The sequence below is a fragment of the Zingiber officinale genome, chromosome 3B (genome assembly GCF_018446385.1).
Source record: "Zingiber officinale cultivar Zhangliang chromosome 3B, Zo_v1.1, whole genome shotgun sequence".
Classification (NCBI taxonomy): domain Eukaryota; kingdom Viridiplantae; phylum Streptophyta; class Magnoliopsida; order Zingiberales; family Zingiberaceae; genus Zingiber; species Zingiber officinale.
The window spans coordinates 1,746,224-1,769,264 of record NC_055991.1 but is presented as its reverse complement, the minus strand read 5'-3'; the positions used below and the strand labels follow the sequence as shown (position 1 = coordinate 1,769,264).

At 36.9% G+C, this 23,041-nt stretch overlaps 2 protein-coding genes across 2 annotated transcripts; one reads left to right on the top strand and one right to left on the bottom strand.

The window, feature by feature from the left end:
* Nucleotides 1-243: 243 nt before the first annotated feature.
* On the top strand, nt 244-999 carry LOC121967946 (secreted RxLR effector protein 161-like). The gene has a single exon (XM_042518483.1). The coding sequence runs from the start codon at nt 244-246 to the stop codon at nt 997-999; it is 756 nt and encodes a 251-aa protein (XP_042374417.1).
* Nucleotides 1,000-1,584: 585 nt separating this feature from the next.
* On the bottom strand, nt 1,585-6,638 carry LOC122055461 (probable phosphoribosylformylglycinamidine synthase, chloroplastic/mitochondrial). Its single transcript, XM_042616913.1, has 4 exons — nt 6,449-6,638; nt 6,210-6,283; nt 1,905-6,106; nt 1,585-1,806 (listed from the first exon to the last, which is right to left on the bottom strand). The coding sequence occupies exons 2-3, from the start codon at nt 6,273-6,275 to the stop codon at nt 1,910-1,912; spliced, it is 4,263 nt and encodes a 1,420-aa protein (XP_042472847.1). The 5' UTR covers nt 6,276-6,283; nt 6,449-6,638; the 3' UTR covers nt 1,585-1,806; nt 1,905-1,909.
* Between the last annotated feature and the right edge of the window lie 16,403 nt (nt 6,639-23,041).

Genomic DNA, 23,041 nt, shown 5'->3' with positions numbered 1-23,041 from the left:
GGAAAATTTCTCAATATCTCCATTTCTGTGGATACAAAACTTCTAACTCAGATTCAAGCTTGTTTGTTAAATGTAAAGGAGATTTGCATGTGATTGTTCTTGTATATGTAGATGACATGGTAATAACTGGAAACAACGAAAGAGAGATTGAGAAGCTACAAGATGAACTCTCTGTTCGCTTTGACATGAAAAGTTTGGGAGAACTTCATCACTTTCTTGATCTAGAAGTGGAAAATAGAGAAGATGGTATTTGTGTCTCAAAAAGGTTATGCGATGAAATTGGTTGAGAGGTTTGGTCAGGAGAAAAGTAAAACTAGAATGACCCCGCTTGATTTTGACACAAAACTCAAACGTGAAGAAGGTTCTCTTCTCCTAGGTTCTCGGCCATACCGTGCACTTGTTGGTAGTCTCTTGTATCTAACCATTACAAGGCCAGGTATCTCTTTTTCTGTTGGATTTATCAGCAGATTTCTTTCTTCTCCAAGGAAGGATCATTTAGAAGCTGCAAAGAAGATTTTGAAGTATATAAATGCAACTCAAGATATGGGACTTCTCTTTAAGAAGAATGCTGAGTTTTCATTTATTGGGTATACGGATGTGTATTTTGGTGGTGACTTGGATGATCGAAGATCTACTTCGGGCTATGTTTTCTTTTGTGGTGGTACTGTAGTTTCTTGGTGCAATAAAAAACAAGCTTCTGTTTCTCTCTCAACTACTGAGGCTGAATACAAAGCAGCTGCTCTTGCTACACAAGAAGGTGTTTGGCTTCACATATTCATTGAAGACTTGCATCTACCCATTGCCAAGACAATTGCAATCTTCGAGGACAACCAAAGTGCTATAAAGCTGGCAACAAATCCCGTATGTCATGCGAGAACAAAACATATCGAGTTGGAGCATCAATTTATTCGGGAAAAGGTTCTTGACGGAACAATCTCAACATTAGAAGTACGAAGTCAGGAGAATATTGCTGATATCTTCACAATGAGGTGCATGTGAGTCCTTCTACAAAAGATTTGGATTGGTTTCAAAGCTGATTTTATATTGGAAATGATTATTATTAGCTGTCAATTAATTAGGTAGCAGATAGTATTAAGATTTCTTCCCAGAAAGTTGACATAGTTTTTCAAGATAGAGTCGTCCTTTTTTTATGCTTCATGGTTGTAATTCAAGGGTTTTTTTTTTTTTTTGAGTATTCATATTAAAAAAAACTTGTCTGTTTCTTGGTTGTTTCCTTCACAATTTGATTCTAGATCTTGGGCCAGTAAGAACTTGCTGTAGAGCTATTTTTTTGCCCTAATCATCCGCACTCATACACACATAGAGGGTGTTTCGTATGATTTTGTAGGTTTAACTTAGTAAACTTAAATCACTAGATAGAATTGAATCATGTTGGTTTAATTTGATTTCTCAAATGTCTCATGTCATTGTGTGAAACATCTGAGAGGATGAAAAATTCCTTACACATGACGATTTACATTACATCCAAAATTATTAATCTCAAGCCCTGTTTTGTGTTATAGGTCAATTGAACACAGCAGTTGACAGATTTATTTGTGTCAATTTTACAATGAAAAGTAAACATAAACTCAACAAGGTAAAGTAAAGCATTAGACAGTGCAATAACAGTAATCAAGAGGCAATTTTGATCTTATTTTTTACAAGAGAAAGAAAGTTTAAGAAGAAAGTTCCATGAACGGGCTAAAGTCCCATCCAACAATTGTACTCAAAATATATCATCCGAATTAAACTCAGATAAAGAGAGGCATCTCAAGAAAGTATGAAGCTCTATCATCTGCTCAAGCCCTGCAGAAGAGCATCAAAACAAGCTCAGTAACAAAATCAAAGGGTGAACCCAGCAATAAAGATAGAAACACCACAACAATTGATTAGGATATGTGCACCTCTTTCAAGAGCACCATTCGCGCGCATTCTGAAACATGCGTAGCCAGGGACTAGGCCCTCTCTTGTCGGCATCCCATTCCTTCGGAAACCATGGGAACTGCCACATCATAAAACACCTTTCAGGATGCGGCATCATGGCAAGGTGCCTTCCGTCGGGAGAACAAAGTGCAGCAATTCCGAGTGGAGATCCATTTGGGTTGAAAGGATAAACCTCCGATACACTGCCTTCATCGTCACAATAACGTAGAGGGGCCAGGTCAGAATTCAGAATGCGATCTAGAACACCGTCATCAGGGAAGTATGCTCTTCCCTCGCCATGAGCTGCCCAAACACCCAATGTGCTACCCTCCATACCTTCAAACATCATAGCAGGGGACTTTCCAATCCGGACACTTGTGAAGCGACACTCGAAGCGGCCAGATTCATTGTGAATGAACCTTGGCTGTGACATATCTCCACCATCACCAAGGGATCCTCCCACACCAGCGCCAGGAACCCATCCAAGAAGAGCCATGAGCTGACACCCATTGCAAACACCTAGGCTAAAGGTGTCTGGACGGTGGTAGAAATCTTGAAATTGTTGCAGTAGAGGCTGGTTAAATCTAATTGAGGCAGACCAACCTTTTGCTGAATCAAGCACATCTGCATAACTAAAGCCACCAACAAATGCAACGCCGCGAAACTTGTTCAGAGAGACTTGTCCAAGCAGAAGGTCTGACATTGTTACATCCCATGGTTCAAATCCAGCAGCATGGAATGCTGCCGACATTTCTCTATCGCCATTGCTACCTTCCTCTCGAATGATAGCTACTCTGGGTTTTGAAGTAGCAAGGATCAGCTTTTCATCAGTGAACTTTGGAGTGAACGACAATGTCCATGAAGGTGCATGTCTATGTTTTAGACCTTCCTTCTCCAATTCAACACAAGAAGCTAGCCTTTGCAATCCCTCGAGTTGAAAACTTGTCTCCTCCCACAAGTCCCTAAGGAAAGATGTTTCTTCTTTCAGTAGTTTGATTCCATCGACGGACAACTCTATAGTTGGCATAGCAGTGACATTCCCAATTATCTCGCCAGAAACTCCAACTGCTTTGAGTTTTTGCATAACCTTGTCAGCGTGTAGTGAATTGACCTCAAGAACAAGACCGAGTTCTTCCGCAAATAATACTTGAAAAAGGCCATGGCCCTTGGAACTCAAGTTCAATTGCACACCACAATTACCAGCAAATGCCATCTCGAGAATACAAACAATAATCCCACCATCACTAATGTCATGGCCAGCAGAAATTAATTGCTCACTCAGGAGTTCCTGAACAGCCTCAAACACCTTTTTCAGGTATAGTACATCATCAAGATCAGGGCACTCATCACCAACTTGGTCAAATGCTTGTGCAAGTGCAGAACCACCTAATCGCCGATGTCCTTTCGCTAGATCAATGTGTAAAAGAATACCATCATCTCCGAGCTTTAGGTCAGGAGTTACCGTCTTCCTTATATCAGGACAGGTTACATATGTGCTAATAACTAGGTTACCAGGAGCCTTGACAACCTCACCAGCTGCATTTGCTGCCATAGAAAGACTATCTTTTCCCCCATCGATGGCTATACCCAACTGTATCATGGATTCTGAGAGAGACTTGGCAGCATCATACATGGCTGCTCCTTCTCCATCTAATTTTGCAGCATACATCCAATTACCACTGGCCTTTACGTCTTCAAGAGATGTAATTTTTGCCCAAACTAAATTGGTCAATGATTCACCAAGAGCCAATCTTGCCATAGCTTTTGGATTCAATAAACCTTTCAGTGGTTGCTCTCCTATTGCACAAGCACCACCAGTCAAATTTGTATAAGACTGGGCAATAACAGCAACATCAGCCAGTGGTAGCTGAAGGGGACCTACAGTTTGTTGTTGTGCCACAAGTCCTGTAACACACCTGTCAACTTTCGTCGTTAAGAAACGTTTAGAACAAACTGAAGGTAGTTTCAAGACCCTCTTCAAACAGTCTAATAATGTAGTAGCGGGTGCAATATCCAACGGCTCCATCATTGTAGGTACTCGCTTGAACTCAAAGATTTTTTGTGGCATATCTCCAAGCACCTTCTCAAGTTCAAGATTCTCAACAGGTGGTGGTAGAGGAAGCCCATTTGTTTTGCAATGGTCAATCGCCAAGCTATCAACTAACACAATTTGCCCACTGCCATTGATGGTACCAATAACAGCCATAGAAACTCTTTCCCTGTCACATGCAGATTGCAATAAACTCTGACTCTCTGGTTTAACTAACAAAGCATCCTGTTCCTGGTATTCTGCCCCCCAAATCTCTAGAACTGACATGGTATGATCACCAACAACTATAGAACGGATATCAATTTCAGCTCCTTCAGGATAAATAATTTCTTTTACAACATTACAATTTCCCCCAGCTCCTTGATCATGGATGCTAATAATAGGATTTTTATCCCCCATTTCAATACAAGCACGGACTACACGATATAGCTTCTGAGCCATTTCAGCGTCTCCTCGTTGCACTGCATTAAAATCTAGTTCTGCATCATTTTGCCCACTGACCATGCTTGAAGCAGCACCACCTCCCATTCCAATTCGATAAGCTGGACCTCCGATCTTTACAACAAGCATTCCAACTTCTGGCTCTCCCTTTGATACATGTACATGGTCAATTTGTCCAATACCTCCACTGAACATTATAGGTTTCAACCATTCACGTCGCTCGCCATTCGGAAGTCTCATACCAAATGTCCTTGTGTAACCTTGGATCAAAGGCTCTCCAAACTTGTTGCCATAGTCAGATGCCCCGTCACTTGCAGAAATTAGAATTTGTAAAGGAGAAGCTAAATTTGAAGGATATGAAAAAGATCGGTCTTCCCATGGTGCATAGGCCCCCTCGATATGAAGATTACCAACACAATAGCCGGCTGTAGAAGCTACAACAAAAGATCCCCGTCCAGTAGCATGTGTGTCCCTTATGCGGCCGCCAGCTCCTGTTTCTGCTCCAGGGTAGGGAGCTACAGCACAAGGAAAATTATGTGTCTCTGCAGTAAATAATACATCTAGCTCATGGATCATATTGTGAAGGGAAGATGCCACTCCAGGTGATGTTGGACGCAGCTGGGATACTTTGAACCCCTTGATGGCACTTGAGTTGTCCTTGAATCCAATCACAGAATTATTTGGGTTTGCCTTTAAAGTGTCCTTCACTATTTGCATTAGAGTTTTGTCCATTGTCTCACCATCTATAATGAGTTTCCCATTGAAGAACCAGTGCCTGCTATGCTCGCTGTTTGACTGTGCAATATCAAAGAGCTCAACTGATGTAGGATTCCTCTTAATGTCATCTCTAAAGAGCCTGGTGTAGTACTGAATATCTTGTTCATCAAATGCAAGACCCATCTTTAGATTAATCTCTTCCAATGCTTGTCTTCCCCTCTCAATGACAGGAATCACTATCACTGGATCAGGAGCAGCACTGCTGTGAAATGTAGTAAGCCTTACGGGATAAACACATTCTGTCATCCTATCATGAATAAGTGATGCAAAGTCTCTAATTTGATGCTCGTCCAGTGGCTTACTTCCTTTCTTAACACGCAAAAGGTATCTTCTTGACTGCTCCATACGTGTCACTTCTGTCAAGGAGCATGCTCGACAAATTGATCCAGCGTTAGTTGACCATGCTGTAGTAAAGGACATGCGAGGTCCAACTTCAACAATTACGGTACCAGCATCTATGCCAACTTCTTTCTCGAGAAAGCTCTCTGACTGAAAATTCTCAGGCTCAAATGTCTCCTGCAGAAGCCACTTAAGCGTTCCAAGTTTCTCCACTGACAGTACACCATCAAGGCCTATGTTGAAACAAATTTCAGTCTTTATGTCAACAATATCACCTGAAACCTTTACTTGGACCTGCCTCAGCAGCTCTGCAATAGCACTGTCATGAAGCAGCGGACGACGGAAGAAATGTATGATTTCCGGGTACCTTGCTAGTGCATCAGATTCCTCTACTAATGAACCCTGTTGGCCTTTCAAAACAGCATCTCTTCGACTCAACAGCAGCGGGAACTTTGGCGTCAAAACTCCACCAACTGACAATCCATGCCCATGCCAACGATTCAAGCCACCTCGAATAAGGTGGCACCTACTAGGTTGGCAGTGCTTAGACCTAAAAAGGCCAGACCTTTCCCTTCCCTGAAAGGAGAAAAGCAAAAGATTTTCAAACTGCAAACACATGGAAAGACTCACATGGAAAGAAGCGATGGAATCCAGGAGAATCGAAATCAAGGATGCTCACCGTACTAGCGCGGAAAGCATGGAGGCGCGAGAAGCCAGTTGTAGCCGTATCCCCCAGAACAACCATCTAGATCACTGAAGTAGCCAAGAAAATAGATTTACCGATCGACAAAAACAAATTTTGATCTAAGGGAAATAACACGGGCAATGAGGGATCGTAAATCCTCAAATCAGAAGAAAAATCGCAATCCATTAGTTAAAAAGAGTTTTGCAAAAAGTGGAGAAGAAGATAAGGCCTACCTTGTGTTTAGGGTTTAGACGGCAGTAAAGCGAGCCAAAGATTGCCGACGGAGGCGATGGAGGACGATGGTGTGAGGCGCAAGTGATCGCCGGCGACGGGAGTTTAGGAGCAAGTCGGCGAGGAAACGGGGCAGGGACAAGGGTAGGGCAGGAGGCGGCGAGGAAGTTAAAAGAGGTGTGCGGCGGGGAGGCAATTTATTTACGGGTAAAATCTGGTGTTCCGACCTTTTCTATTTAAAATTTTTTATTAATTTAATTTTCAATTTCATTTAGAGATATAATGGATTTAATCTGACATAAATTATTAATATAAAAATTATAACTTATTCAAATTTTAATTTTATTTATCTATATATATATATCATTAATTAAACACTAATTTATTCCATTTAATTTTATTTATAATGTTAATTATAATCATATAATATCTTAGGAATAAATCTACTTGCCTTTCTTAGATTGAAATAATTTTTTTTTAAGAATAAATCTAATTATAGTTAATCTAATCCCTCTCTCGCTCAGATTGCATTACATTAATTGTGTTTTTTTTACATACTTCATCTTGCATGGTCCTAATGGAAACCTTTATTTTTATTAATATAAAAAGCATCTTATTAAAAAAAATTAAAAGAACATTTAATCTTAATTTTCTATTTCTTATAACTGTTATATCCTAGAATAAAATTATTCTAAATTAATCAAAATTACTATGTTAATATAATAAAATATTTTTTTTAAACTATAAAAATTACTTTTATTTTTTTGAAAATATGTGGGTCACTAGGGCAACATTTGTTATTCTAAGGAAGAAACTTTAATACGTATTTTATTTTTATTTCATTTAAGTTTAAGTTAATAGTTTTTATAAGTACTAATTTAATAATTTTTTATTAACTATAATTATCAATTTTTAATAGAAGGATTGACCGTTTCACTTAATATAATTTATTTTCTTTAAAAAATTTATTGTAATATTATCAAAGGCGCTATTTAATAAATATAGACAATTAGCAAATAAAATATAATTAATAAAATGTTAATAATTCTATGAAATGGCTATTACTAACAAAGACACGATATTACTATTATTAAGATGCAGCTCTTGTTAACTGAAAAAAAAAACTATGGTAAAAAAAATACAAATATGTTCAAGAATAATTATAGTTAATAATGTGAATATTAAAAGAGATTTCAATAAAGTGAAATTTTTATTGTTAGGTCCGATCACAAATCAAATAAAATTTTACTATAAATTTATTTAAAATATAATAATACTAAAAGGTAACTATTTATAATATTTAAATCATACTAATAAATAATATTTATTTGTTATTTAGCAAAAAGTTTTAATATTGTTTAATTCATGTAATTATTATAATGATTGTTACCTTAAAAAATTGTTCATAAAGTATCGTCAAGCATTCAAGCATTTTAATAAAGATAATATTTATTAGTACTTGTTTACTAATACAAAAAATTACAACATAAATTATGATAATTTAATATTATATTTTTCTAATAGTTCACTTGTTAAATAATTACCACTTATAATTAATAATACCGAGTGTTATTTAATAATACTGAGTGTAATATTTATCTAAACTTTACTAATTTAAAAAAATAACAATATTCTTATATAATAATGTTTGCAAATATTATAATTACATAAAATAAACTTTGTTATACATCACTTTTCTTATAGTGACGAGAAGCATGACTTTAATTGAGGTTTGAGATAACAACAAATCTTTATATAACTTACAAATTCATAATAAGTACACCTTTCAATGGAGAAACTTAAAACTCTTAAGTGACTTCTGGAGATATGGAGACATTTAAGCTTAAGAATTTTCAATCAGAGCTTTCTCGAAAAAGTTGTCATACATATTGGTACCATAATTATTGATGTTGGATCTGGCATGTCAAGATAAACATATATCAAGTCATATATTATATATATAGATGTAATTTCCTTAGCTATAAATATATTATAATTAATAGTATAGCTATACCTTGCTGATTTAGATAAATTATTAGGAATCAGCCTGAATTTATGGTTGAAAAATATGTTATGTAAATTACTAATATTTTTTTATAGTGAGAAGAACTCTTGAGATTCATTCCCATTGATAGGATATCAAATTCATAATTCAGAATTTGAGAGTGTTATCTTGAGAAGTTTAGATCTTAATTTTGGGAATATTTCTAGAATTCCTTGTGGTGCTTTTTCAGCTCTAGCTTTTGGACTCTTGGGCATGTTGATTTTCATCGCTTCTTGTTGCATTTGATGAGTAATGAATATCATGTTAACTACTAACTCAGAAATTTTTAGTGAGCATTACACAAGTAAAAATTATTCTACTCGGGAATTTCTGTTTCATTTATTTATTATGAGAAAAAAATTATGAGGTCATGTCGATGATATTGATCTTTCATCTACTGAGCTTTCTAAATTGACTCGGTAGGAAGTCAAAGACACTAGAATCATGATATGGATTCTAAGATCAGTTGATCAACTACTTATTCCTAATCTGAGACCATATAAGATAACTAAAAGTATGTGAGAGTATCTAAAAAAGTTTACTATCAGGATAATATAGTTAAACATTTTTAATTAGAATATGAAATTGCTAGTTACTCTTAGGATGATCTCTCTATTCAAGATTACTTTTTCGGTTTTCAAAACTTATGGACTGAATATGTTGACATAATTTATGTCAAAGTACCAGCTGACTCTCTTTATGTGATTCAACAGGTGCGTGAATAAAGCAAGCAATATCAGTTTTTGATAAAAATATGTCCTGAATCTGAGGCGCAACCTGCTCTAATTTGATGAATTGTGCTCCTTCACTTTCTTTGGGTGCGTGTTTTAGAGAGTTGCTTCGTGAAGAGCATCGTCTTACAACACAAATAATTTTTCAGTAAAACAAAATGCATAACAATGCAATTACAATTGTTATAGCTGTAACAAGTTCAATGTTACAGCTGTAAGGAATACATGCATATTGTTGTTAACTGCTCAAAGAAATATTACAATTGTTGTAAGAAGTCTAGACATATTATCAAAGAATGTCCTACTCATCCTCAGAATCATCATGCTAATTAGTCTATTGTTGCTTATCATGTTGTTGGTTCAATACTTACTTCTACAGATGATTACTACATCCTTTTCGGCCTTAGAACTTTAAGGTAAATATATTGCACCATCTTTATCTTAGCTTGTGAATTTTAGCACATCCAGTCATATCACATGTTCTCTTGAGACTCTTAGCAATGTTAAAAATATCATGAAAATATTCAGATTGGTAATAGTAGTAAGTTATACTTATTCATGCTATTGGAGATATTAATTCTTCAATCAAAGATGTTTTGGTATCTCCTGAGTTTTCAAAGATGTTTTGGTATCTCCTGAACTTTCTACTAGTCTCATTTCGGTAGGACAATTAGTTGATAATAATTGTGATGTTCAATTTTCTCACAATGGTTGTGTTGTGCAGAATTAGGTGTCGAGAAAGATAATAGTGAAGGGGCCTAAAGTTGAATGCTTTTTTGTCTTTACACTTTTCCATTCATAATTTTGTTTTTTTAGCGTGTAGTATTGTAAACCAAACATGCGAAGTATAGAGCAAACATTTAGGTCATTCTAATTCTGTTGTCTTATCTCACTTACTAAATTTTGATTTCTTAACAATAAAGATCATTTTTCATCTCATCTTTCCTTTGATTGTTCTACATGTAAATTGAATAAAACTAAGTCTATTTCTTTTCCTTCTGTAGTTATGGAAAAAATTATTTTGATATGATTTATAGTGATGCTTGGGGTATTACTTCTATTATATCTCATATTAATTATAAATATTTTGTCACATTCATTGATGATTACAGTAAATATACCTAGATTTATTTTCTTCGTTCTAAATATGAGATAATTTTTACTATCTTTGAAACATTTGTAGTCTATATTGAGATCCAATTTTCTTCAAAAATAAAAAAGCTAAGGTCTGATTCTAGAGACAAATATATGTCTTATGAATTTCATGATTTTTTCTAACCAAAAGGTATTGCTTTTGAATGTTGTTATCCTTATACACCTTAGTAAAATAGTGTTGTTGAATGTAAGAACCGACATTTGTTAGATGTTGTTCTAATACTATTGATTGAATCTTTTGCTCCATATAAATTCTCGATTGAGGCCTTATGTACAACAATTTATTTAATTAATCTCTTGCCTTCACGTGTCTTGAACTTTGAATCTCTATATTATCATCCTTTTCATAAGCATCCCAACTATCTTGACATGCATACTTTTGGTTATGTTTGCTTTGTTCATTTGTCACCTCATGAATGCCATAAACTTCCGCTCACTCAATTAAATTTGCTTTTCTAGGTTACAGTATTTCACACAAAGGTTATGTTTGCTATGATCCATCTTCTAACAGATTTTGTATCTCTCATCATGTTGTTTTCTTTAAAAATCAAATTAAATTTTCTTTTCTACTCATTGAGTATATGCCAAAGCCACCAATCCTTCCTAATTTTAATGAGGTACCTAATACTTTTGACTGAATCAAGCCTGACTTTGTGTATCAACGACGACAACATCCAACTTTATAGCTTTCTGTGCTCGATTCGACATTTGCACCTATTCAAACTGCTTCTTTCATAGGCAATCAGCTTTCACATGTCATTCCATGACTCTCTTCCAAAATCACCCATCCACCGAATTGGTAGGCTTTTCTCATACATCTCTTCATACTATTTTATCCACTGTTCCTATTCCTTCATATTATTCAGAGGTTGCTAAACATGATTGTTCGCGTAAGACCATGGAAGAAGAACTTCAAGCTCTAGTAGACAATCACACCTGGGATATTATTCTATGCCCCCCAAATGTTAAAGTCATTGGTTATAAATAGTTCTACTTTATCAAGCTTTGTTCAAATGGTACTCTAGATTGCTATAAGACATGGTTGGTTGCTTTGATAACAAACAAGAGTATGATATCAATTATGACAAGACTTTTGCCCCAGTTACCAAGATGTCAATAGTCCGAATGGTTATTTCAATTGCTAGTTCACGAGGATAACCACTTCATCAGTTGGATGTTAATAATGTGTTTTTCATGGTGATCTCAAAGAAGAGATTTACATAGTTCGAACGTCGAGTTTGTCTTCTTCCTCTTCTTTGGATGTTTGTAAGTTGAATAAATCTCTATACAGCTTAAAACAAGTTCCTTGGGCATGGTTTAATAAATTTAGATCCACTTTGCTCAAATTTCATTCAAGCAGAGCCAATATGATTCATCTTTGTGTTTTTTGCAAGACATCTACTGGTATATTGTCATTCTCCTAGTTTATGTTAATGATATTATTATTGTAGAATCAAAACGAATGAGAGAGGGAGAGGGGTAAATCTCATTTTAAAACTTTTCTTTTCGTTTTAAAAACTTGTCGGAAAACTAAGTATGCAGCAAAAAAATTAAGAAAAGCCCATTAGAAAATAAGTACACGAGTTGGTTTACTTGGTTCGAAGTCTTCAACGACTCCTACTCCAAGACTCACAATCCTTGAATCATATTTATTGGGTAATCCATTAAAATCTCTTCTGAAAAACCTTCAGACAGATAGGTCAATTACAAAAATAAGGAAAGTGGAACAACTACACTTTCCTATGCATGTATAATAATAACTAAAAATACACTTTTACTAATACTTGTAGTAGATGTAGTTCATAGCTCGAGGACGATGTCGCTCTGACTACAGTAGTTGGACGTAGCAGAGCGGTAGCGGAGAGATGACACGGTAAAATGATCGAAGAGGCTTGTTCAGAAGTGATGTGGAAAGAGCTGGTTGAACCCCTCTTTTATACTACATTGGAGATGCCTCCAATGTGTAAGTACCCCATAGTAGTTTTGATATGATCAACTAAGTCAAGTTAGATCTTGTTATGTTTGATGTCTTGTGTTTGAGTGTGCAGGAACTTAGGAGCATAGGAGGTCTAACGAAAGACACAGTTAGCGAGAAGGACGGCACGTGAGAGAGTCGACGGGGTTTGGTGCGTCTGAGGGATGAATCGTCGCGGAAGAGTACACTAGCGGATGAGAAGGAAGCGCGCGACGGTTTTAAGGGACAAGAAGTCGGAGCAGAAGGTTACTCGAGAAGGTTAGAAAATGGATCTGGGGGAGTCCTATTCTGAATAGCCGAAATCATCCAAGCGAGCGAAACCAGAGCGGAAGACCCGGACAAAAAGTCAGCTAGGAGTTGACTTTGGTCTAGGCATCCGAAGCTATTCCGGGCGCCCAGACTCCAGGCAAATTTATTAGCCCCCCTAACTTTGGATAGCGCAAGGCTATCCAAGCCAAGCCTTACAGTAAGGAGACTTGGCATTCTAGCGGGCGTAGCACATGTGCTAGCCATGCCAAGCAGCAGACTTGCAGTGCGTGGAGCACTGTCCAAGCCTAAGTCTGCAGGAGACAGACTTGGCATTCCAGCGGACATGGCATGGGCGCAAGCATGCCAAGCAGCAGAGCATTTGGGTTGTGCGGGGTTGTCCAAGCCCAAGTCTGGCAGGAGGCAGACTTGGAGAACCAGCGGACGTGGCATGAGCGCAAGCCATGTCAAGCAGCGAACCGGCAGTGCGTAGGGCATTGTCCATGTCCATGTCTGTAGGAGGCAAACTTCCGAGTTGAGCATGCAAGCAAGGCATGCTAAGCATGTAACGCCCGCCCTTCCTGCTAGTGGGGCGGGGTTACTTTACTTACTTACAAGGGCAGTGCGTAGGGCATTGTCCATGTCCATGTCTGTAGGAGGCAAACTTCCGAGTTGAGCATGCGAGCAAGGCATGCTAAGCATGTAACGCCCGCCCTTCCTGCTAGTGGGGCGGGGTTACTTTACTTACTTACAAGGGGAACATACATGCATATTAATATTTCTTTTTCTAAAGTAACACAGCGGAAGAATTCATTTATATTTTTTTTTTGAACGAAGTCACGATGTCATATTCTATCATAAACATGAATAAGTATCATGAAATCATACGAAACATTAACATAAATAAATATAAGCAGGTTTTTTATTTGTCTTAGCCGAGCCACCACCACACACATCTCTTTGCCTCTCCTGCGGCTCCCCTAGTTCATCCATTCTTTGCCTTTATCTGCGGTACAAGGAAAGTAAGCTATAAGCACACAGGCTTAGTAAGATCCTTTCCTACTCACAAAAACATATTTCATATCATAAGCATATAACAATGGAACCATAATCATCTAACATCATATTGTATAAACATAGCATCATAACATATCATCTCATAAAGAACATCATGCTAAATCATGTCATAACTCATAAGAGCATCATGTCATATAAATCATAAGAGCATATCATATCATAAAGAAATATCATGAGGTAACACATCATAAATAAAAGAGCATCATGTCATATAAATCATAAGAGCATATCATATCATGAAGAAATATCATGCAAGATGTCTTTTAAAACATGTGTCATGTCATGTGCAAGATGTCTTAAAACATATCATATAGTACTTGAACATAATATCATCATGAGGGCCCGGCTTGTACCACATACATACATAAATGCACACAATCCCTAGGACAGGGTAACTAGCCCCGAACCTACTAGGGGTCTAGGTCCGTACTACGACCGTCAACCTAGGGGCATACTAAGGAGCTCATCCCTTTTTACTAGACCCGTTCATAGTCCGTCAGCCTAGGGGCGCTTATAGAGCCCACCCTTGATACAAGCCATACAAAGTAAAATAACATATCATGGTACATGTCATAACATAGCATATCATATCTTGTCATATCATGAAGAGTGCTCTTAGTCCCCAAGGGGAAGCAACTCTTAGGCCTTCACTTGTCATATCATAAAGAGTGCTCTTAATCCCAACAAAAAGGGAAGCAACTCTTAGGTCTTTGCTTATCATATCATAAAACATGCATACTTGAGCACATAGCACATCATAAGAGACATTATCATGCATGGATCATAAGCATACATAAATGAGCATAATACTTGTCATATCATAAAACATGCATACTTGAGCATATAGCCCATCATAAGAGACATTATCATGCATGGTTCATAAGCATACATAAATGAATACATCACCTATCATAGAGAAACATAATCATGCATGGGATCATTAACTAACATCTCTTAATTCATAACGTAGCATGTGAGACACATAATGATTCGTAATCGGATCCCAATCACCATATCCTATAGGGAGGTCGAAAACATTCAAAGTATTGCCCTAGGGTACAAGCAACATAAAAGCATATGAACCCTAAATCAATTTCATAGCATTTATCATAAAAAACATCATGAGCATATTTAGTTAGGTTCTAAGCTTCCTAGGTCTTTCAACCTAGTTGTGGCCGAAACATTGTAAGCATGAACCTAGGTTACAAGTGGCACAAAATATATGAACCCTAAACCAATTTCATATCATATACTTTAAGGAACATCATGAGTATGTTTTGTTTAGGTTCCAAGCTTCCTAGGTATTTAATTCTTGTTCTTGGCCGAATAGTAAGGAGCATGAAACTAAGTTCTACACAACATACAAGCATGAGAATATCATGTTAACTTCATATCATATCATAAGGAAAGTCATGAGCATGTCAAATAAACTTTTAAACTTTCCTAGGCTCCTAATCCCATCATGGCCGAAAGTTCAAAGAGTATGAACCTAAACTCTAAACAACATACAAGCATAGAATCTCATGTTAGCTTCATATCATATCATAAGGGAAGTCATAAGCATGTTAAACCAATTTTTAAGCTTCCCTAGGTCTTGAATTCTATCATGGCCGAAAGTTCATGAAGAGGGAATTTAAACTCTAAACAACATACAAGCATAGAATCTCATGTTAGCTTCATATCATATCATAAAGGAAGGCATAAGCATGTTAAACCAATTTTTAAGCTTCCCTAGGTCTTGAATTCTATCATGGTCGAAAGTTCATGAAGAGGGAATTTAAACTCTAAACAACATACAAGCATAAATATCAAGCTAACTTCATATCATATTATAAGGGAATTCATGAGCATGCTAGATTTAATTTTAAACTTCCTTGGACCCTAAAATTGATCATGGCCGAAACATAAGGAGGCATGTATCTAGGTTTCAAGCAACATTCAAACATGATAACCCTAAATTAGCTTTATATCATGTCATAAGGAGAGTCATGAGCATGTTGGAGTAAGTCTTAAGCTCTCCTAGGTTTTAATTCTCATTATGGCCGAAGCCCTAAGGTGCAACATATCAAGGTTCCAAACAACCTACAAGCATGAAACCCTAAAAAATCTTCCTACTCTTTTTTCATAAGAAAAGTCATGATCATGGTAGACTAATTTTTATAACCTCTCCTAGTAAATTTCTCTATCATGGCCGAACACTTCATGAGCATGTATTTAGGTTTTAAGCAACATACAAGCATAAAAACACCAAACTAATCTCTTATCATAGGGTACATATCATAAGGACATAGTGAGCATGTTTAGTTTAGGTCTTAAGTCTTCCTAATCCTTTATTCATACTTTGGCCGAAAGTTCAAGAGCATGTATCTAAGTTTTAGGTAAGCATACAAGCATAAGAAACATTCACTAACTCCTATACTAGAGTACATATCATAAGAACATAGTGAGCATGCTTAGTTAGGTCTTAAACTTCTCTAAATCCTTTGTTCAAGTTTTTGGTCGAAATCTCAAGAAGTGATTCTAGGTTTTTAAGCATTCTAACCTTATGGAAAACACGTAAACAACTTGTACCACAGGTGAGGGGATACTTACAACTTGTTGCTTGTTTTTCCTAAGGAAGATGGTACCCTTGTGAAGAGGAAGAAGAAACTTCTCTTCTTAGTTCTCTCTTTTCTTCTCTTGCTTGTAAGGGGTAGATCTTGAGGACTCCTTCTTGTGAATTAGTTTTTCTTAGCAAGAAAAACCTTAGCTTGGATTTTCGGAAATGAGAGAGGGAGAGGTTTAGGTTTCGGTGGAGAAGGAAGAAGGAGAAGGAAGGAGGAGGAAGAAGAAGGAGGAAGAATTAATCAACTTTCTTTCCCTTTTCTTCTCTCATTCCTATTTATTCCCAATGAGAATGAACATGTCCTCATTCATCCCCTTAACTCCTCTATCTCCTCACTCTCTTAATTCCCACGAAAATAGAACAAAAAGAAGGAAGAAAGGCAACTTGTCCTTTGCTTGCTTCTTTTCTTAACCAAGAGGAAGAGGAGTAAGCTACTTGATTTTCTCTTGTTCCTTTACTTAATTATATTCTTACTTTTAACTACAACTTCCATTCTTTTCTATTCATATATCATTCATTACTCTAGTTCAAACCTTAACCTCACTTTCTTTTTATTTCATTTTGGTTTCTATTTCCATTTCTCTTTTTCTTTTATTATAAAAGAAAAATATCCATAGGTATAGCTTATCATTTCGTGGGTGTTACAAAGCAATGGTGAGGATTCTGATAGCACACGGGGGTGATGTGCAAAGCCTGAGTCTGCAGGAGGCAGACTTGGCAAATGTTCAAGGCGTGGCATGCGCGCAAGGCATGCCAAGCAAAGCAGCAGCAGGGGGCTGCCCAAGCCAGGAGGAAGACTTGGCAAATGTCCGAGTCGGGCATGCGCAAGGCTTGCTTAGATGCAACGAAGGATTCTGGTAGTGTGCAAGGCACTGTCCAAGCCCATGTCTGAAGGAGGCAGACTTGGCAAAGAAGCCGACGTGGCATGTGCACAAGACATGCTAAGCAGCCAGTAGATCGGCAGCGCGGGACTACCCAAGTCCAAGTCATGCAGAAGGCAAAGACTTGGCAATCCAACGAGTATAGCATGTGCGCAAGGCATGCCAAGCATCGGAGTGGTGCGCGGGGCGATGCTTAAGCTAGCCTAAGTATGCAGGAGGTAGACTTGGCAATCTCTCGAGCATGGCCTATGCGCAAGGCATGTCGAATAGTGGAGACTTGTGGCAGTACGTGAGATGTTGTCAATGCACCAGACATGCAGGGGCAAAATTGGTGATGATGCAGATAGATGGACTTGTCCGTGTTGCTAAAGGATTAGGTAAATGGTCTGTGACAATGAAGATACGGGCAGATAGACTTGCTCGTGGTGCCAAAGGAGCGACAAATGGACTTGTCCATGGTACCAAAGAAATGGAGCCGTGGGCCGAGCAAGTGGTGTGCATACAAACTTTGACGCAGGGCCAAAGAAGCGGAGACATGGACGGAGTGGACAGATAGATTTGTCCATGGTGTGGACAGATGGATTGTTCATGGTGCCAAAGATGGACAGATTGACTTGTTCGTGGTGCGGACAAATGGACTGTTCGTGGTGTCAAAGGTGGACAGACGGACTTGTCCGTGGTGTCAAAGATACGGAGTCGTTGTGCGAACATTGGGTGGACAGATGGATTGTTCATGGGTGCCAATGAAGTTAGGTCATGGTCAAGCACAAGGTGTGCAGATTGACACTTGGCGTGGACCAATGCAATGAAGCCATGGGGCGAAACACAAGTAGTGCATGTTGACACTTGGCATGGGCCAATGCAGCATGATGATGGAGAAAAGCACAAGGTGTGCAAGCTGCCACTTGGCATGGAGCCAATGCAACTAAGACATGTGGACAAAACGATTTTGTAGAAGTTGAGTCGATTTTGTACATGTGGCAATGGTAGTTAGGGCAACTACCATGTAACTTCCTTGTAACCACTTGCCTATGCATGACAAATAGGCAAGAGGGGGTCATTAGCAAGGGGGAGGCATTGAAGCAACTCTTGGGCGAAATTCTAGGCAAGTACCAAGGGGGCTTTGTCTAGGCGAATCGTGAAGAATTGCGAGCAAGATCATGAAGGATTTGTATAGACAAATTATGAGCGATTTGTAAACAATTCTGTATTGTTCCACTTGTATTCCTTTGTTATTGGGTTAATGAAGGTTGGGAGTTTTCTCGTACTCATTGGTGTTGCTTGCTTGCTTGTGGCTTTTGTTGTGCCTTTGTATTGGGCATTCTTCGTACCTCGGTGGTGTATTCATTGGTAGGTTGAGCCAAGTGCGGGACTTGATTACTACACAGGAGATTTTCAAAGGTGAAAATATAGTCCTCAGTAGTTCAAAGACAACACTTATAAATAATTTTTTTATCTATTCTACTATTGTGTGAGCTTGTAACGCTGTAAGAGGTTTCTCCGCTTGAAGGAGATTTTGATAGTGAGCTTTTGACGTCTTAGAGTAGTAATCATCTGATTGTAAATCAAGTAAAAGATCTGTCTTTTCTTTCTTATTGTTAATTAGTTTCCTTTTTGTACAAGTGCTTCTCTTAATAAAGCTATAAGTTTCAAGGAAGTTATTTTGTTTATTTTTATTATCCATGGTAATTGACTCCCTCTTACTGGTCGCAGGGGACCAATACAATAACCTATGACACTTCCATTCAAGTTGATCCGATCCAAAGTCTTTGGACTTTATCTTTTTAGAGGCGCCTCCAATCATGTGAGGGCTCCTTCGTTGCCATCTAAGGCGCCTCCAATCAACCTAGGGCACCTCTAACAGCTGAAACTTCATCCGTGAAGGTTATCTGCGCGAAGGTGATTCCATCCATCTAGGGTGCCTCCTGCCTTACTCAGGGTGCCTCAATCAGCCAAGGCGCCTTGAGCACTATTCATCTGAGCCCCATTTTTTGCTTTAACTTTTGCAAAACATGTTAGTCCAAAATAACAAAGAATACCTACAAAACAGAGTTAACATACATAATAAAATTTATGAATTAAGTTCTATTTGACACGACCATGATCTAGTCTTGGTCTCAGCTTAAATTTCTAAATAGATCTAAGTTGGACCAATGCTTACAGTCGTATTGGGACTCGTCCTCACTGGATCTCTCTCTTCTAGTTATTTACCTGACCTTATCTACCAAACATATGGTCCTCCAGACTTGTTTGGACTTTCTCTGGTTCTTCTTAGTGTCTGATCAACTTGATCGACTAAGACTTATCTGTAATACTAGTTAGCCTAATAGATATAAAATAGTAAGGTAAAGTAGTGTTAGTAGCTTTCAAGATTCACTAATCTGGTTGACTGTGATCACACATGCTTGGAATTCACTCCTCCAAAATTTCTCATTACCTAGGATTACCTCCCCTAGGGTTTTTCGCTGTCTAGCTTCACTCATTAGAATTTTTACTATCTAACTTCACTCATTGAGATCTAGTTTCACTCGCTAAAACTTTCATTGTTCATCTTCACTCACTAGGACTTAACTTCACCCACTAAGACTTTCACTATCTGACTTCACTCACCATGACTTCTCTTTGTCTTACCTTCAGTAGGACTAGTCACTCAATATATTTCTCACATGCCTAACCTCCGATTAGGACTTACCTTTAGTTAAGACCAGTCACTTAGTGAACTCACCCTTACTAGTCATCTAGTCTTGACTAGACTTCTCTCTTCCAAACATCAAGTCCTGTTTGGATCAACTTTTGATCAAATTGACCAGACTTAGATACATTGTCAAACATTGAAATCTTGGAGATTGATTACACCAACAATTATCACTGGGATTAATTTTATCTTAATTGCTAATTTGAAACAACATCTTCGAGCCTCATTTTATATGAAAGATCTCAGTTCTCTTACTTATTTCTTGGGTTTGGAAGTTCATATTGATTCTACTAGTTTTTTTTTTTTTTTTTTGCATCAACATAAGTACACACAAAATTTACTTCATTTAGATGGTCTCCAAGATACTTTTACTATAGCTACTCCACTTAAAGTAAATACAAAGTACTAGTGTGAGGAGGGTAATCTTCTTTCCGATCTTACTATATTTCGACACTTGGTGAGCGACTTGAACTATTTGATTGTTACTCGACCAGTTATTGATAATAATCATTTTGGATACATTATTTGGCTCATATACTTGATGTTTTTATCCTCTCATATGCTTAATTTCATGTTTATATGATATTTTACGAGTTGAAATCCATTTAGAGCTTTGATGCAATTTTTTTCTTTATATTTTCTAAAATTTTATCTAAAAATGTGTATCTTACTTTGTAGAGAGGTGGATCTGGAGTGATTTGGATCGTTGATGGGGACTTGGATACATCTTGATCATCCATCTTAATCTAGAGCAATCTAGGCCTTTGATCGAGATCTGGAGTCATCCAAATCATTTATCTAGATCGGAACTATCTGGACGTTCATAGAAATCATCACTATCAAACCAAAAGAGAGCTCTCATCCAATCAAAATCAAGTCATCCAAAGATTGAGAAAAGTTCAATTGAAGATGATTCAAAATTGGGAGATTCGGTTCATCTAAATTTGGCTTAATGAGATGAGGTTCAAATCAATTGAAGTTTGGTTTCAGTAGGAAGTTGGATTCATCCAACCCAATCAAGAGTCTTCTAATGGTTTCAACTAAAAAAAAAGTCAATCCAATTACATAATTGAATTTTTTAAACTCCTGATTCCAATTAAAAATAACCGAATCAATTTAATTTGATTTAATTGAATTCAAATTTTTAAAACTAAAACTGAACCGATTTAATGAAATAATTGATATTTAAAAAGATTCATGAATTAACTGGACTTTTAACTTTGGTCAATTAATCTGGTTTAAATCACTACTTGCTTTGGATGAACAAAATATTTAGTACTACATCAAACAATTTAGAGATAACATTAGGAGAAATCCTACGTCAATTGAACTTGCACAGCCAAACAGCGAACATTGCACATTGATTTTTCAATCAAAACTCATTATAAATGGGGAGTTAATAGACAAAACACTCATGCAAATGGTGAAGAGCTCTTTATAGGCAAATCCAAATAATTATGTGATTGAATTCAAGGACAATTCAAGTGCCATCAAGGGTTCACATTATCCAGTTGCGTCCAATTACATCAATTTGAAGTGACATCTCCCCTTCACAATATTATCCGTGAGCAAGATGTCATATTTGATACAGAAAATCATTTTCCTTATATTGTAACTCCCTACCTTGGAGCACAAACATGAACTAGAGGTCGCATAAAGGACACACATGTTACTAGATGTGATCTTTTATTTTAGCTTCTACAAATAATTATTCTGTTGGTAATCTTTATATTAAGGGGGGCTATGCACCATGGGAAGATCAATCTTTCACATATTCTTCAAATTTAGTTTCTCATTTACAAATTCTAGTTTCGCATAGAGCATGCGACTATATTACAATAAGTTTAGAGAACTTCTAATCCAAGGTTACACAAGACATTTGGTATGAGAATACAAGCTACATGAACGACTAAAAACTATAATGTTCGGTGGTGATATTGGATAAATTGATCATGCTCATGTATCAAAGAGAGCTAGAAATTGGAATGCTTGTTTTCAAGATCGAAGGGCAAACTTCTCAAATTGGAATGGGTTAGGAGCAAACTAAAGGTCAGTTAAACTAAAATAATTGACCAAAGTTCAAAGTTCGGTTCGGTTAATTGAAGAATTTATTTTCTTAAATGTCAATTATTTTGGTCAAATCAGTTCAGTATTAGTTTTAAAAATTTAAATTCGGTTAAACTAATTAAATCGAATTCAGTTATCTCGAACTCGAACCAATAATTTAAAATTCCTAATTCCTTAATTCGTAACTCTCCTCCCCTTCTGAATCTCAATTTAACCCAAAGTTTGATTATTTCCATTTTCGACTAATTTAATCATTGTTTTATTAATTCGGTTTGTTTAATTTTTATACGAAAGTTCAGTGGTTTTAATAGATAAAAAAAATGGGTTTATTCGATTTCGATTTAAACAGTTCGGTCGATTTATTATTAATCGATTGCTCACTCTTATGGGGGTTAGTGCTGCTTCAAGCATGGTCACTGCTATTGGGTAAAATGATACAAAACTATATTTTAATACGACACAAGAGTATATTCCGTGCTTGTATTAAAATGAGAGATACAAATCCTATTATTAGTATTTATGATCAAACGGCTATGGAAATTACAATGTTATAAAAGAAATTAGCTGTCCTAAAGGAACTAAAATTGATAATCATTTTATAGTTGTTAGTAATCATACCATTTAGAGATTTAATTTGGGAGCAAAGTACTCCAAGGTTACACAGACATTAGAGGAGCAATGATATGCTCAAGAAAAAAAACTTAAGGAAAAGTTTAAGGATAGACACAGTTATGGTCCACCATTTCACTTTTTGTAGACCCCATCACTTATGTGTCTATCCTTGAATTTTTTTTCCTTAAACATATCATTTTTCAAATTAGAGAGCCAAAGTTTATTGTATTTTGTATGTGATAGAAAAAGAGTCTCTATGGCCGTTATTGATATGATCAATGGTAGTATACGAATTATGTTAGACGATAACTTAGTGATTGATCATTGCAAAACAAATAGGTTTCCTTCACCACTGTTTGTTGAGAATCTTGAACTTGAGAAAGTGTTTGGAGATATACCACAAAAAATCTTCTAGTTCAAGTGAGTTATCTACAATGGTAGAGTCATTGGATATTGCATCTTCCATTACATTAATAGATTGTTTGAAGAGGGTCTTGAAACTACCCT

Coding starts and splice junctions, on each gene's coding strand:
- LOC122055461 (XM_042616913.1), bottom strand. CDS start 6,275: ATGGTTGTTCTGGGGGATACGGCTACAACTGGCTTCTCGCGCCTCCAT. Junction 6,107..6,209: donor ATGCTTTCCGCGCTAGTACG/GTGAGCATCCTT, acceptor TTCTCCTTTCAG/GGAAGGGAAAGGTCTGGCCT.
- LOC121967946 (XM_042518483.1), top strand. CDS start 244: ATGGTATTTGTGTCTCAAAAAGGTTATGCGATGAAATTGGTTGAGAGG.